Here is a 14,870-nt window from a genome sequence, read left to right as displayed (position 1 = left end):
GATTCAGTGTGATGCAAAATATTTATACCATCTCAAGTTGATTTAGGCCGTTCATCACGTTTGATATCGACCGTCCGATCGCGTGTAAGAAGAAAATGAATTTGGTCCATTCATCGCGATTTGATCTCAATCGTCCGATCGCATTTAAAGGGAGAACAAATCCGGACCGTCCATGCGCGATGGATCGATTTCGGACCATTCGATCGCGGGGTACATGGATGGGCCACGTGGCATCCCAGATGGCACTGATGTCAATATGCCTTCCCACGCCGCGTGCTCCCGTTCATCGAGGTTGCTGACTGGGCGGTTCTACGTGACAAAAATTTTCTTATTTGCACTATAACCCGCAATTTCTGATTTTTCTTTCAAAAACACCAATCGAACCCAAATTTTCACCTTTTTTTCTAAAATTATTTTCAATTTCATTCCTAACCTATTTTTTTCCATAAATTCAATCAAAATTAAAATAAATTAATTTAAAAATAAATTTTTTATATATTTAAAATTTTAAAATTAATCCCGGATCAAATTTCGGGTCCGAGTATTATATTTTATATCCTTTTTTTATGCTTGAGTATCAATAATAAACTTTGAATGACTTTTGAAATTGTCATCTCTTCTCTTTATTTTCCTCATTTTATATTTTGTTTTCATTTTTCCTTATCGACTCGAGCTGAATTTGATGGTAAAACTTGCCTCCCATCCATTCGGCTTGTTACCTTCAACATATTTTCTTGTTGCCCCATACATTTGAGGATAAATTTGTTTACGATTCATTCTTGGGTCATATTATCACAACTGATAGAACATTTATGGTAAGATTACTTTTTATTTATAATTATTTTGTACCTCTGCCAAAAAAAAATGAAGTTAGTGACAGTAAGTAAATATTTTGGCTTTAGTTGTTACCAAAAATATTTTTTATTTTATTTGTTTAGTTATAAAAGTGTTTTTGAAATAAAAAAGTCGCTACTAGAACATGTGTAAAACGGTGTAATAGTCCAGAATTTAAAAGGAAATAAAGTCAAGAATTAAATACGGAAGCAAAACAATAGAGTTTAGGGTTTACATTTCTTACACAATAATTTAGAATGCCCAATAAGGTAATGGGAATGACCCTCCTAAAAGAACAAACAAAATTAAAGAAATAAATAAAAGACAATATGCTGAGCATTATAAGACGACATTTACTAGCTTCTGAAGGGAGTTCGGGTGATGAACTATTCACAACCCTCTTGTTGATCAGGATCTGGGTCTTGATCCTCTTGATATGAAATAATTAATGAAAGGGTGAGCTACACTAGCTTAGTAAAAATATCACATTACTCACCGATACAAAAACTAAAGGTTGGTAAAAATTATAAAAATAATTAATGGAGCTCATGATTTAAGTAAATTAATTTATCATATGGAAAAATCATTTATTGCATATATTTAATGTTGTGAGATTTTCAAAATTGACATATAGATATATAATAATTCAAATAACATTCTAATCTCACTTTCAAGTGAGTAATATCAACTATTTTTTCTTTTTATTTGCCTACTGGTATCCCTGGGAGCCCATAGGGATGTCTCACTACACGTGAACTCATATTCAATATTGTCAACTAATCGACTATCCCATACTCCATTCGGTATGAGTGCCAAAAATATTATCCCTCAATACCCCGCCTGGTATGAGAGTGAGGCAAGCCATCCCTATACCCCTTCCGATATGAGCGCAAAAAATGCTATCCCTCAATACCTCGTCCGGTATGAGGGTGAATCGGGTCGTCATCATACCATGTACGGTATGAGTGCTAAAAATATCAATCCTCTATACCTCGTCCGGTATGAGATAACGTTCATAGTAGGGTTCCCTATGTACTCGGTTCGTCCACCATCTCCTAAGATATTTAATAAGGCTATCTTTCATTAATTCACATGACCAATCAATTTTCCGTTTGCATATACTAGTTTCACAAATTAACTGTAAATCACGTAAGACAAGTAATATGCATATCAAGGAAGCACAATTAAATTAATTAATCATTACAGTATATCATCATGTATTTAAAGCTGTAAATTTAACTATCAGTTAAATAGGATAATAAATAAATGACTAACCGGTTTCCAGCTCCATTGGTAATCTGTAATTATTCTCAAAATCTTCTAAATTATACAAAATACCATATTATCGATTATTAAATTTCAATTTTATAACAGGGAATAATGTGAGAGATTCTTACCCAAATCGGTGTTTGAAATACTAAACTTTTAGCTGCGCCTACTGGCGGTCCCCGGGTTTTTTAAATTTTTCTGCAGAGATTAAAACACACTTCATGTACCTCAAAATACCCTAATAAATCTAAAATTGGTGTTAAAAACTCCTTTCAGCCAATTTCAAAATTTTGACACAGCGGCACCACCGTGCTCTGGCAATGGCATTGCCGCCTGCGGCGGCAGTTTGCCTCGACCTAGCCATTTTTGATCAATTTTGGCCGGTTTCGGTCAGTTTTATACCCATCTCTGTGAGAAAAGACGTTAGGGGGTCTCGATTGGCCAAAAAAGTCAAAAAATAGAACGGTGAACACAATGGTGAAAAAATCGTATGAAACAAGAAAGGAGAAATGGCTCATCGGATGCAGTTTTGAGTTTTGCCCGCGACGGCGGTGCCGAGCTTTGCCTACAATTTTCGGCTCATCCATCGTTCATTTTGAGTGAGAAAATCGTACGAAACAAGAAAGGAGAAATGGCTTATCGGATGTAGTTTTGAGTTTTGCCTGCGGCTGCGCCACCGGGCTTTGCCAGCAGTTTTTGGCTCATCCGTCGTTCATTTTGCTTTGATTTAGCCATGGGGGTGTTTAGAATTAAATTCTGAATGGATAAGAGAATTTTTACCTTTTTTGGCAGTCGGAGGTGGCTCCGGCACGGCAACGTGCAATGGTTAACTCCCTTTTCCGGCGACTGATTCTTTTTCTCTGGCGGGAGGCTGGTGGCTGGAGTTTGGGTTCGGTGTGATGTGAGATATTTATACCCGTCTCCCTTAAATCTGGACCGTTCATCGCATTTGATTTCGACCGTCTGATCATGTTTAAAGAGAAAATGAATATGGATCATTCATCGTGATTTGATCTCGACCGTACGATCACGTTTAAAGAAGAAACGAATCCGGACCGTTCATCGTATTTAATCACGACCGTTCGATCACGCATGAGGAGGGAACAGATCTGAGCCGTCTACGCACGTGGGAACGCATCCGAATCGTTCGATCGCAGACACGTGGTTTGCCAGCGTGGCCTCTCGTGTGGGACCGAGTCAGCGTGCCTTACCACGCAGCGTGCTCCGGTTTGTTGGAGCTGCTGACTGGGCAGTCCTACATGACACATTTTTTTTAATTGTGTTTTGATCTCTTAGTTTTCGATTTTTCTTTCAAAAATACTATCCGAACCCAAAATTTTACCACTTTTTTCTAAAATTATTTTCAGTTTCATCATCAACCTATTTTTTTCCTAATTTCACATTAAATAAAAATTTATTAATTTTAAAATTATATTTTTATATTTTTTTAAATTTTAAAATTAATCCCGGTCCAAATTTTAGGTCCGGGTATTACAAACAGACTTTTGTGTTATAAATTAAATTATAATAAAAATATTATAAATTAAATTGTAACAATCAACAAATTTTAAAAATTAATATTATAATTTACCTCAAATATATTATTAAAATTCTAAATAAAATTTTATGTGGACAACTTTTATGCCTAAAAATTTGTATTTTCTTGGATTAAAAAATCCAAAGGTTCTCGAATTTCTAAATTTATTATACATATTAAAACAATAATAGCATTATAAAAAAAGTTTTATGATATTATCCTATAAAAATATATAATATTGAAACCGCATTGTGTCATCATACAAGAAACTGATGTAGCTGGTACCTTAATCAAATAGCGTGGAAATGATGAATTAAATAAATCACTTTTTTTTCTTTTTTCTTAAAAAAACTAAATCATTTGATATCTTTACTTTGACTACAAATAACAATACAACGCGGCCGTTGACTTGGAAAAAGGATTCCGGTCTGAATTTCCCGCGAAGAGCCAGCCCCTTCCCTTCTCTGACTCTATCTCTTCTGTCCCTGTGTTTCTCTGTCTCTCTTTCTTTCTCAATCCTTTTTGGATTTTGCTTCTCACTTTTTTTTTTCTTTTTTTGTTTGGTTATGGTGATTTGCTTGCCCTCTGCCTCTTTGATTTTTACTGCCAACACATTCAACAAATTTGCTTACGTTAAAAAAGTAGTCTTGGGGAGGAAAAATTCAAGCTAACTCATTTTTTAAAAGCACCTCTCTGTTTTATTACTTTTTTTTTCAAGGTTAGTGGAACGAGAAAGATGGGATTCCAATGTAAAAGGAAAGAAAATAAAAATCAATAACAACTCATTTTGGTGGTTTGAATAAACAAGGAGTGAAGGTCAGAAAAAGTAGTCTTGGGTCTTGATTATATTTTCTTCTTCTTCTTATTTTGCTGCTGCTGCTGCAACTAGATCTTTTTTTTTTCTTCAATCATTTTCCAGGAAATCTGGGTGCAAGAAATATACGCTTGCTTTTAGTGGAAAGAGAACAGAGAATCAAAAGGCTGTTCTAATGGGAATTTGCTGGGGTTCTCCAGCTCGTAATCCAATAACCCCTGGCACTACTGGTACTCTCAGTACAGGTACTAGCGCTCTTAATCTCTTACTCTTTTCCTTCTTTCTTCTCATGTGGGTTTGCTTTTTATTTTTGTTTAACGTCCAATTTAAGTTGAAAGTTATTCGAATTAGTTTCATGATTTGGCATGTTCTTTCCCAAAAACCCAGTCTTCTATATGAATTTCATTGTTTCAAATATCATATCGTGTCTTAATCTGTCACTGCTTATTACCATGGTAATATTGTTATATTCTTGATTTCTCATGTGGGTTTTCATGAATTTCTTTGGGGTTAAAATCTTCGAGTTTGGATTCAGTAACGATAGAAATTTGTCTTGGTTTCCTTATCAAAACCTTATATCTTGACTTATAGACTTTAATTCTTCGACCAAACAGGGATATCTCAGACAACAAGCCACACAGCATCTTCAAGAACTTCTAGAGGTAGCAACATCTCTAGGGACAGCCGGTTCTCTGTGAGCAGCAGCGATGAGACCTTTCCGAATGGGCAGATTTTGCCCACTCCCAACTTGAGGATATTCAGTTTTTCAGAACTTAGAGCTGCAACAAAGCATTTTAGGTCTGATACAGTGCTTGGGGAAGGAGGGTTTGGAAAGGTGTTTAAAGGCTGGCTTGATGAGAAGACTCCGGGAAAACATGGGAGTGGGACTGTGATTGCTGTCAAAAAATTGAATTCTGAGAGCTTGCAAGGTTTTGAGGAATGGCAGGTGATTCATCTTTCCTTGAGGCTTACTTAGCTAATTGACCGACTCATTGTCATGTTTCTCGTAGGATATTCATGCATTAAAACTTAGTTTATATGTGGGTTATATTCTTGGCTTTCATTTTTTTATTTTGGGTTGATAAATAGTAGGCAACTCACCCAGAAGCTTAAGCTAATAAGAAATAACACTCGTATAAATTCTCATTTCCTCGTGTATTATTTTTTGCAGTCAGAGATACATTTCTTGGGAAGGCTTTCTCATCCTAACCTCGTAAAGCTACTGGGATACTGCTGGGAGGATAAAGACCTTCTCCTTGTTTATGAATTCATGCAGAAGGGCAGCTTGGAAAACCATCTATTTCGAAGTAAGAAGTTATAAAAGGATCAAATAAATGTTATCAGAGATTATTTTCTTGTGCAATCAGTCTTTTTATTTATTTTTTTTTTGCATAAAATGGGTTCATTTGCTTCATCATTCTCTACTTGTTTTCGCCTGTCCAGAGGGCTCTTTTGCTCAGCCACTCCCATGGGATATCAGGCTCAAGATTGTGATAGGAGCAGCTAAAGGCCTAGCTTTCTTGCACACTTCTGAAAAGCAAGTAATTTACAGGGATTTCAAAGCCTCAAATATCCTACTTGATGGGGTAAATCTTCCCTAAAACTCACAACAATTCTTTGTAGATTTTACTATTTTTTGTTATTTAATCTTGTGATATGAAGATACTTTACAATAGTTCTGGTCACTGGTATTAATTGCAGGACTACAATGCCAAGATTTCAGACTTTGGACTGGCAAAATTAGGTCCTTCAGCTAGTCAGTCACATGTAACAACACGAGTTATGGGCACACATGGTTACGCTGCTCCTGAATATGTAGCCACAGGTAATCAATCACCTGTAGCTTTTCAAAATCTTGAGTTCTTTTTAAGATTATAAATGATTGTCTGCGTTTTGCCTCCTGCATTTGACATTGTTTTGAAGGCAGTTGAATTAAAGCCTTATTGAAATATTTGGATGAAATTGAAAATTGCTCATTGAATAGGACACTTGTATGTGAAGAGCGACGTCTATGGTTTTGGTGTTGTTTTGGTTGAGATATTAACGGGCTTACGAGCACTTGATCAGAATCGTCCTAGTGGGCAACAAAATTTGGTAGAATGGATCAAGCCACATTTAGCTGAGAGGAGAAAGTTAACGAAGATAATGGATTCTCGTTTAGAGGGAAAATATCCCTCAAAATCTGTATTTCGAATAGCTCAACTTGCTCTAAAATGTATTGGACTTGAACCCAAACAACGTCCTTCAATGAAAGAAGTTGTGGAGACACTAGAACGCATTGAAGCTGCCAAGGAAAGACCGATGGAGACAAGAACTCGTTCCAACCACTCTACATCTCACCGACATCGCCAACAATCATTTCAACATCAATCTCCTCATCACCTGAGAAACGACGGGAGTCAAGCTCATCACTCTCCACAAAGAAGACAGCATTGATGCAATTGCTTCCATTGAGTGCAAATGGCTGCATTTGGATTGGTAATCTTTTATTAAACATGTCCCGATTGCTTCATTAATGTGATTTCATTTCATTTCTTTTTCAAGCATACGATGAAGTCAAACTTATGACTTATGGAAGATATATGACTATATAAGTATTATATATGTAAGATTGTAATTACATGTGGTTGTGGTTATTTTAACAGAGTAGTGTTATATACCATATTTCTTTCATTTTATTATAGTAAAAGTTTTGATAATGGAGAAAAACATATTGTGAGCCTTAGATCAAGCACAATTGTAGAACTCTACCTTGTCTTGTGCTAAAATCAACTAATGTAAAGAAGATAATAGTCATAATTTAACTATTAGATCTTTAATTATAATGCTTAATTAATAGAATCAAACTATGCGGATGTTTGTGACAATTAGTACTATGAGTTTTAAATGTTGTTAAAATAATTATTTATTAAAATTTTTTTAGTAATAATTTATTTAATATTTAATATAATAATTATAAAAATATTATTATTTTAAATAAAAAAAATAAAAATATTATGTAAATACATAATTTTTTTTCTTTTATAAAAGATAACCATTTATTTACTTCAAAAAAAATCTTTAAACAACTCTCTCAATATTTTAATATCCAATTTAATTGAAATGAATTAATATCAGTCGTTCATCATTTATGATAAATTATTTTATAACTATTCTTCAACTAAGTAGAGTAGATACGATTCACTTATAAGTATTACAGTGATAAATATAAGTATTACTTAAATTTTTACTGTTTAAAATATGAATTAACTTTTTTATCATATATTATAAATAGTATTATTATAATATATAACATTCTTATTTATTTATAAAAATATCTATTCAAATAATAAAAAATATATATTTGAAATAATTTTGAAGATATATTTTACTATTTTCAGTGTAATTGTTTTAAATACATATCTTAATTTTTATATCATAAAACTTATTCAAAAAATTTCTTAAATGTTCTTTAAAGTTCAATGCAATAGTAATAAACTACAAAGAATGACGGACATGTTGCGTTGATCGTTAGAGCAAAATTTGTTATAATTATAAAATTATAAGATTCAAATCTAAAGGCAAAAAAAAAAAAAAAAAAAAAAAGAAAAAAGAAAAGGAAAACACATGGTTTCCCATCGTTTGTTCTCCTATTTAACGTTTTTATCCCGCGCATCCCTAGCGCATTGTAGAAACGCGTATCAGATTAAATGAATAAATAAATAAATAAAAGAAAACAATGGAAATGGAGAGACTTACGTAAATCGGTTCTTCAAATTCCCGCTGAAACAAATCCATAGAATCGACTTCTCTTCTCTCGTTCTCTTCATTTCCATGGAATTCTATAGAAAGTTATGGAGCTTCGATTCCCTGCTTCTCATCTGTATCTCACTGGTATGCACTCACTGTCTCTTTGACATTTTACTTCAATTTTCTTTCCGATGACTTTACTCGATCGTATTTCTCTGTTGGATCTCAGGGGCTTGGTTCTCTGTTTAGATCAAACAGTAAGAGAAGTGAAACTGTATTGTCAAACAATGCTTTCCATCACTTTTTTCTCTGCTTTATATGATCGTGTTTGGAAAAGTATCAGTAAACTGCTCTCGTATTTTTGTTACTTCCTACTTTTTTGAACTTTTATTACTCTGTTCATTGTTTGGATCTGTGTCTTGTACCCAGTTCTCTGATATTTTTTTTTTTTTATAATTCTGATGTATTTTTTATTAGACAAATTATGATGATGTATGGGTAGTTTTGCTGAATTTTATTTGGAATCATATAGAGCACAGGTTTAATTACTCATCTGATGGATAATGGATATTTAGTCCAGATTCTTAAACCCACTTAATGTCTCAAAGAGTTCTTTTGTGATAAGATTATCATTAATTTTATTAAGAAGTGCCTTGAATGGTTTTTCAATGACTTAATGGTATTAATACCGTGAGTAGATTGGCGTAGTTACAATACCGCTTTTGCCTCGATTATTAAATCAGTTTTTTTTTTTCTTTTTCTTTGGGTACGTTGGATGAGTTTTCTAATTTCATAGTTGTGTGTAAAACATAAAGCCGCTCAGTTTTGGTGGTGGTTTGCACAGGTTATGCTCCATATTGTGCATGTCAACGCGGATATTTCATGGGGTAGAACAATGTAAGATCTCCTGCTTATATTTCTATCGTTGAGAAATTAAATTTAAATTATAATTTTGCTTGTGGGAATTTCCTCTGTACAATTTAGATGCGGAATCTACTTATGGAACTTCTATTTGATTGACGGCCTAATGTTTTGCTTAGGTTTGGTCATGCTTTACGCTTTTTCTTTTCAGAGGAGGAGAACATAGAGCAGACTGGCAACTGTATGATTGTGATGGATGTGGTAACCGAGAGGTAAAATTCTTGAAGTTTCTACTAAGAACTGTTTTCACTCAGCTGATAGCACCCACATGGTTTGAGCCAGAGGGGCAAGATGACCATTTTGCTCACAAGTGTGTGGCCACTATGCAGTGGAGTTTCCTGATTTTTGATGACCTAATATCTGAGTGATATCAACTTAAGTGTTATTTGCTTTGTGCAGCTTGTATGAAGGATGTTTGTTATTTTTAACATTTTGTTTTCTGCTATATCTATTTCTGATGTTTCGTTGGCTAGATATACGTTTATAGGCCTAATTAAGTAATCTGTTGTACTTCTCTGTCCTGGTATACCTGGAAGACTATGCCCTCGTTGTGATTGGAAGACTATTTATTTCTGGTGAGGATGGAAGAGTAACAATGAGTCGTATAACTGGAGGGTGCTTAATTGGAAAGTTAAACGATGATCATATTAAATACTGAAAACCATAATTTCTTGTTTTAACATTAAAAGAGCTCAAGCTAGGTAAATATCTTTTGCTTACCCTTGTAGTAGAGGGAATTCTATTTTCCATTTGTCTTAGTTCTACTTGAGCTGAAAATACAAATATGTTGTAAGGCAAATAATTTAGTCCCTGAACTATATATCATTTTTCATTAGCATTTAGTCCTTAAATTTATAAAATTACTTCGATTCTAAGATTGTTATATAATTTTGATAATTTTGACAGAAAATGACATAATTGTTTTTGTTTTTCTATATTTTGTTTTTAGTAAAGCTTGAATATAATAAATAAAGATTGATCTTAATAGAAGTAATTAATTAATTTATTTAAGCAATGCAGATGATGATAACAAATATTAAGGAAGAAGAGAGACCTGCAATAAAAAACTTTTTAAACTTTTTTTTAAATAATAGTCCTAAAGAAGAATATTATCTTTTTTAAGTCATATTTTTATGTTACTACAAGAAGAATTTTTGCTATTTCAGTAAAAAATCACATTTTGAAATAGTTTTGTAAGTTAAGAGACTAAAATTGTAAGAGAAAATAAATTAGAACTGAATTGTAACATAGTTCATAGTAGATACTAAATTGGTAATTTGTCTTATGTTGTAGGAAGTTAGTTTTATATCCTTGCTAGGAAAAATGACAATACCAACCGAATAGTTTTGCTCATATTTTGGTGATAACTCGAGAGAGATTTTTAAAATATAGGTGCCAGTCTCTAAATAAATTGATGTAGTAAAACACAGAATTTTCAACTTATGGTGCTGATGAGTGGATGAGGAAGTCTTTATCAGTAGAAGTTGGAGAAAACTAGTTTAGCTTGAAATAAAGGAGCAGGTTTTGGAAGCAATAGTTTTGTGCATGTACCGATTGTTACTTTAACCTTGTGATGGCCAAATTCGTTCAGATATTTTATTGTCTCAATGGGGTTTGAGTCTGATAACTTCGACCTCTGATCCCAGCCAGAGTACAAGCGGTGCTTTCTTTGATTCTTAGAAACTCCTCTATTTTTTCTTTTCAAAGTTTCACCTGTAGGCATAATATTTTTATTATAAACAGTTTGTTTTTGTTATTATGATGGAAAATATTTTCATAAATGATCTAATATGGTTAAATACTGACTGCAAGGATCAGGAATCTCGAATCAGATATAATCCAAGTGAAAAGGTAAGGAGTAGAGTTTGTCCACTTTGTTGTTGATATCACTGCTTCTTATATTTACTTTTTACTGCAGGATATTGATATACTTGCAACATATAGTGATCATTCTGGCACTGTTAGAATTGGTAAGGTGAAAATGGGGGACCTTTCTGCTTCATGGATCTTGGAAAACCCTGTCGATGGGAATCGTGACGAGGCTGAAGGTTCCCAGGTATTGTTATTTGCTTTTCAGCAACTGAATGTATGTTGAATGTTTTCACAAAGAATGTGGTCAAAATCTCTTACTGGGAAGCACAATTCTCTTACTTTGTAGCATTGAACATGTAGTTAGGATTCACGTGGTTCCAGTGGCCTAAAATCTTGTAAATAAGCATTAGTAATCACACTGACATATTTATCTAGTAATTTTGTTAGAAGACATGTAGTTTTAACTCCCATATAAAGCCTGTATATATGAACAGTTATGAGAGTTAAGAGACAGAAGAATGCCATTTGTTTTCTTGGCAACAATCTCTATTCTCTTAATGTCAAGTGGCTGAAATGTTGATTTGATCCGTCCCAGGTAGTGATTCTGAAAGACCCATCTCAAGCTGATACTTTGGTGGGACAGAATGGTATTGATTCCATGGATGATCATCAGTCAGGAGAAAGTCAAAATCAGCACCCTCATTTGACGACAATGAGCCCAATCAAGCTTAAGCGCAGGGTAAACTCCCAAGACACTTGTACGTATCTTCAGTTTACATTTTCTGGAGTTGACTTGGATTTGTGACAATTCTAGTCCTTCAGATGTTGCGGCAGAATAGGAGGAAACTACGAACTTCAGAGCTAATTCAACGAGATAAAGACATGGATGAGCAGATGCAAGAAGCAGCAATTGGACGATCTAGAACCCTGGACAACTTGTCCCAAGGGAAGTACAGCATATGGAGGAGAGATTATGAGAGTCCAAATTCTGATTCTACTTTGAAGCTTATGCGTGACCAGATTATCATGGCCAAAGCATATGCAAATATTGCAAAGTCTAATAATGAAAGTACCATTTATGATTCTCTTATGAAGCATTCTAGAGAAAGTCAACATGTTATTGAAGAAGCGAACTCTGATGCTGAGCTTCCACAAAGGTCCACTCCCTGTTTTCTGTTTTTGCTGTTTAGGCATACGTGATTATATCTATTTTGGGTTCATATTCTGTTCCTTTTACAGAGCACTTGACCAAGCAAAGGCAATGGGTCATGTTCTCTCAGTAGCCAAAAACCAGTTATATGACTGCCATACAGTTGGAAGGAAATTTAGAGCCATGCTTCAGTCAACTGAAGATAATGTAAATGCAATGAAGAAAAAGAGTGCATTCTTGATTCAGCTAGCTGCAAAAACAGTTCCAAAACCATTACATTGCTTACCCTTGCAGCTAGCAGCAGATTACTTCTTGCACGGGCTCCAAAACAAAAAGGATGTTAATAAAGAAAAGCTTGAGGATCGTTCGCTGTACCATTATGCCATATTTTCTGATAATGTACTGGCGACATCTGTTGTCATTAATTCCACTGTGCTCAATGCAGAGGAACCTGAGAAACACGTCTTTCATATAGTAACTGATAAACTGAACTTTGCTGCAATGAAAATGTGGTTTCTTGCCAATGCACCTGCAAAAGCAACAGTTGCAGTTGAGAACATAGATGATTTCAAGTGGTTGAACTCATCTTACTGTTCTGTTCTGCGCCAGCTTGAATCTGCCAGACTTAAAGAATATTATTTCAAGGCAAACCACCCTTCTTCCCTCTCTGCTGGATCTGACAATCTAAAATATAGGAATCCAAAATATTTGTCAATGCTGAATCATCTTAGATTTTACCTTCCGGAAGTTTACCCAAAGCTGGACAAGATCCTATTTTTGGATGATGATATTGTAGTTCAGAAGGACTTGACACCTCTTTGGTCCATTGATCTGCAAGGGAATGTGAATGGTGCTGTCGAGACCTGCAAGGAGAGCTTCCATAGATTTGATAAATATCTAAATTTTTCTAATCCAACTATTTCTGAGAATTTTGATCCAAATGCTTGTGGTTGGGCATTTGGCATGAACATTTTCGACTTAAAGGAATGGAGAAAGCGAAATATCACGGGGATATATCACCGCTGGCAAGATATGGTAAGTTCAGTCTCCTCTGTTAACTCATCTTGTCATGAATGTCTTTCTTTCTTTTTTTTTTTCCCAATCCCAGTATGCATGAACTGACTTTCAATCAAACATGCATGCATCCACACATGCACATACTTATCCTCTCAAGGAAGAGATTCTTATACTTTCTTTTGCTTCTTTAATAACTGCCACCCATCAGTCTCTTCTCCCTACAAGCTATTCTCACATTTTCCATGGAGAGTACACTCCTTTGAGGGCTTCCGTTTAAGTTAAGCATTCTCTTAAACAAACACCGTATGTTATCCACCCGAATTTTTTTTTTATTTGTACTCTTCAAGTCAAACTACAGTATAAAGTACCAATTACATCAATAAACTGACATGCATTAACCCACACAAATAATATCTAGTCCCACATTTGGGATGTAGTTTTGCCTCCCGTTTTAAATTCTAATAAGCAACTAACAGTTACGGAATAGTGTATCCAATAATTTCACTTTATTAACCTGAAAAAAAGTATCTATCTGCAAGTCTACCGAGTTATTTAGTATTCTCCTTGCTCAAACTAGCGAGTGACATGGACACTTTTTTGCAGAATGAGGATCGAACTCTTTGGAAGCTGGGCTCCTTGCCACCAGGGCTGATCACTTTTTACAACCTCACTTTCCCGTTGAAAAGAAGCTGGCATGTGCTAGGACTTGGTTATGACCCAGCACTTAACCAGACTGAGATAGAGAACGCAGCCGTAATTCATTATAACGGTAACTACAAGCCATGGTTGGATTTGGCTGTCTCGAAGTACAAGACATATTGGTCTAAGTATGTGATGTTTGACAACCCTTACCTTCAACGCTGCAACATTAACGAATAATAAGGTGAAGATAAGGATGACTTAGAGAGAATATAGCAGAAATCAGTGTGGATAGACTGAGTAGTTAGTAGTATAGTCTAGCAAACACAACTAAGTAGACGAGTGATCCCACAAGAAGACATATTTGTGATTAGTCTTGAGGGCTCTTCTTTTTCTTTTTTCCATAAAAGAAGTTGTGAAATGTCCCTTCTAGAGAGCCTTGTCGTTGGTTTTAAAGATTTTATTAGATTTTTTTAGTAACAAAATTTGCTGGAGTCGTATGTCATTTCACATCGTGTGATAGTTTGCCCTTTACTTTTAACTTTGCTTATTTGGATCTGTAAAGCAATCCAAAAAAACAAAATATCATGCTTCTTCATGTTTTCGCTTCTAACTCTGCATAAGCAACAACCATTTTGGCTTGGGGTCAATGGTAAGAAAGCTGTTGCTATATTTTGACAAATGTTAAATATACATATGGCAAGTTCTTTCACTTTATTGGAAATGCATGTTCCCTGCAATATACCAGGCTCAAAGCTCCTTACATGGAGCCTAATGATCAGGCAGTCTTTATCTGCTGAGAAATGGCGGCAAGTGCTACCCAGCTTCGTGAGATGCACAGAGCTGGGACTCAGCTCAGCAGTCAGCACCCCACGCTATACCCTTCTGTACTCGAACAATGAGGAAAGCTCAGACATGATGACGAATTCCAAACCTCAAAGTCCAAGTAAGTTTCTGGGCATTTTCTTAGCTCAAATCTCTTTATTAAGTCTGTATGCAGTGGTTGACATGAAAGTGTTTGAGGAAATGCTTATCAAAGATGCATATCGTGGTGTGATGATCGGTACCATGTGCAAATTGGGGAAGCTCGGTATAGGTTGAAGTTATTTCCAAGGATGTTAGTTGAGATTGGTGTTAGAATTGACCTT

At 34.8% G+C, this 14,870-nt stretch overlaps 2 protein-coding genes across 7 annotated transcripts; both read left to right on the top strand.

Annotated features, from left to right (window-relative positions):
• Positions 1–4,064: 4,064 nt before the first annotated feature.
• KIN3 (Protein kinase superfamily protein) lies at positions 4,065–7,127 on the top strand. The gene is made up of 7 exons (XM_022048106.2): positions 4,065–4,456; positions 4,560–4,699; positions 5,069–5,400; positions 5,626–5,761; positions 5,898–6,040; positions 6,156–6,279; positions 6,439–7,127. The coding sequence occupies exons 2-7, from the start codon at positions 4,630–4,632 to the stop codon at positions 6,888–6,890; spliced, it is 1,257 nt and encodes a 418-aa protein (XP_021903798.2). The 5' UTR covers positions 4,065–4,456; positions 4,560–4,629; the 3' UTR covers positions 6,891–7,127.
• A 998-nt stretch (positions 7,128–8,125) lies between these two features.
• Positions 8,126–14,434, top strand: GAUT3 (galacturonosyltransferase 3). Of its 6 annotated transcripts, none has more exons than XM_022048007.2 (9): positions 8,126–8,327; positions 9,007–9,080; positions 9,256–9,316; positions 10,923–10,955; positions 11,023–11,160; positions 11,512–11,655; positions 11,739–12,073; positions 12,156–13,101; positions 13,687–14,434. In XM_022048007.2, exons 1-9 carry the CDS (start codon positions 8,268–8,270, stop codon positions 13,960–13,962), a joined length of 2,067 nt encoding a protein of 688 aa, XP_021903699.1. In that variant the 5' UTR covers positions 8,126–8,267; the 3' UTR covers positions 13,963–14,434. The 6 variants fall into 6 exon arrangements, with proteins under 6 accessions (XP_021903699.1, XP_021903698.1, XP_021903701.1 ...); XM_022048006.2 differs by having other exon boundaries at positions 10,917–10,955; XM_022048009.2 differs by having other exon boundaries at positions 8,127–8,327; positions 9,028–9,080.
• The last annotated feature ends 436 nt before the right edge of the window (positions 14,435–14,870 follow it).

The sequence above is a fragment of the Carica papaya genome, chromosome 6 (assembly GCF_054855325.1).
Source record: "Carica papaya isolate Zhongbai chromosome 6, ASM5485532v1, whole genome shotgun sequence".
In the NCBI taxonomy this organism is placed as follows: Eukaryota; Viridiplantae; Streptophyta; class Magnoliopsida; order Brassicales; family Caricaceae; genus Carica; species Carica papaya.
This window is presented reverse-complemented; position numbering and strand designations above follow the sequence as displayed.

Bases quoted from the DNA above. Each gene is read 5' to 3' on its own strand.
- KIN3 (XM_022048106.2), top strand. From the start codon at position 4,630: ATGGGAATTTGCTGGGGTTCTCCAGCTCGTAATCCAATAACCCCTGGC. The intron at 4,700-5,068 runs GTACTAGCGCTC...TCGACCAAACAG, and splicing joins TACTGGTACTCTCAGTACAG to GGATATCTCAGACAACAAGC. The intron at 5,762-5,897 runs GTAAGAAGTTAT...TCGCCTGTCCAG, and splicing joins GGAAAACCATCTATTTCGAA to AGGGCTCTTTTGCTCAGCCA.
- GAUT3 (XM_022048006.2), top strand. From the start codon at position 8,268: ATGGAATTCTATAGAAAGTTATGGAGCTTCGATTCCCTGCTTCTCATC. The intron at 8,328-9,006 runs GTATGCACTCAC...AAAGCCGCTCAG, and splicing joins TTCTCATCTGTATCTCACTG to TTTTGGTGGTGGTTTGCACA. The intron at 13,102-13,686 runs GTAAGTTCAGTC...ACTTTTTTGCAG, and splicing joins ATCACCGCTGGCAAGATATG to AATGAGGATCGAACTCTTTG.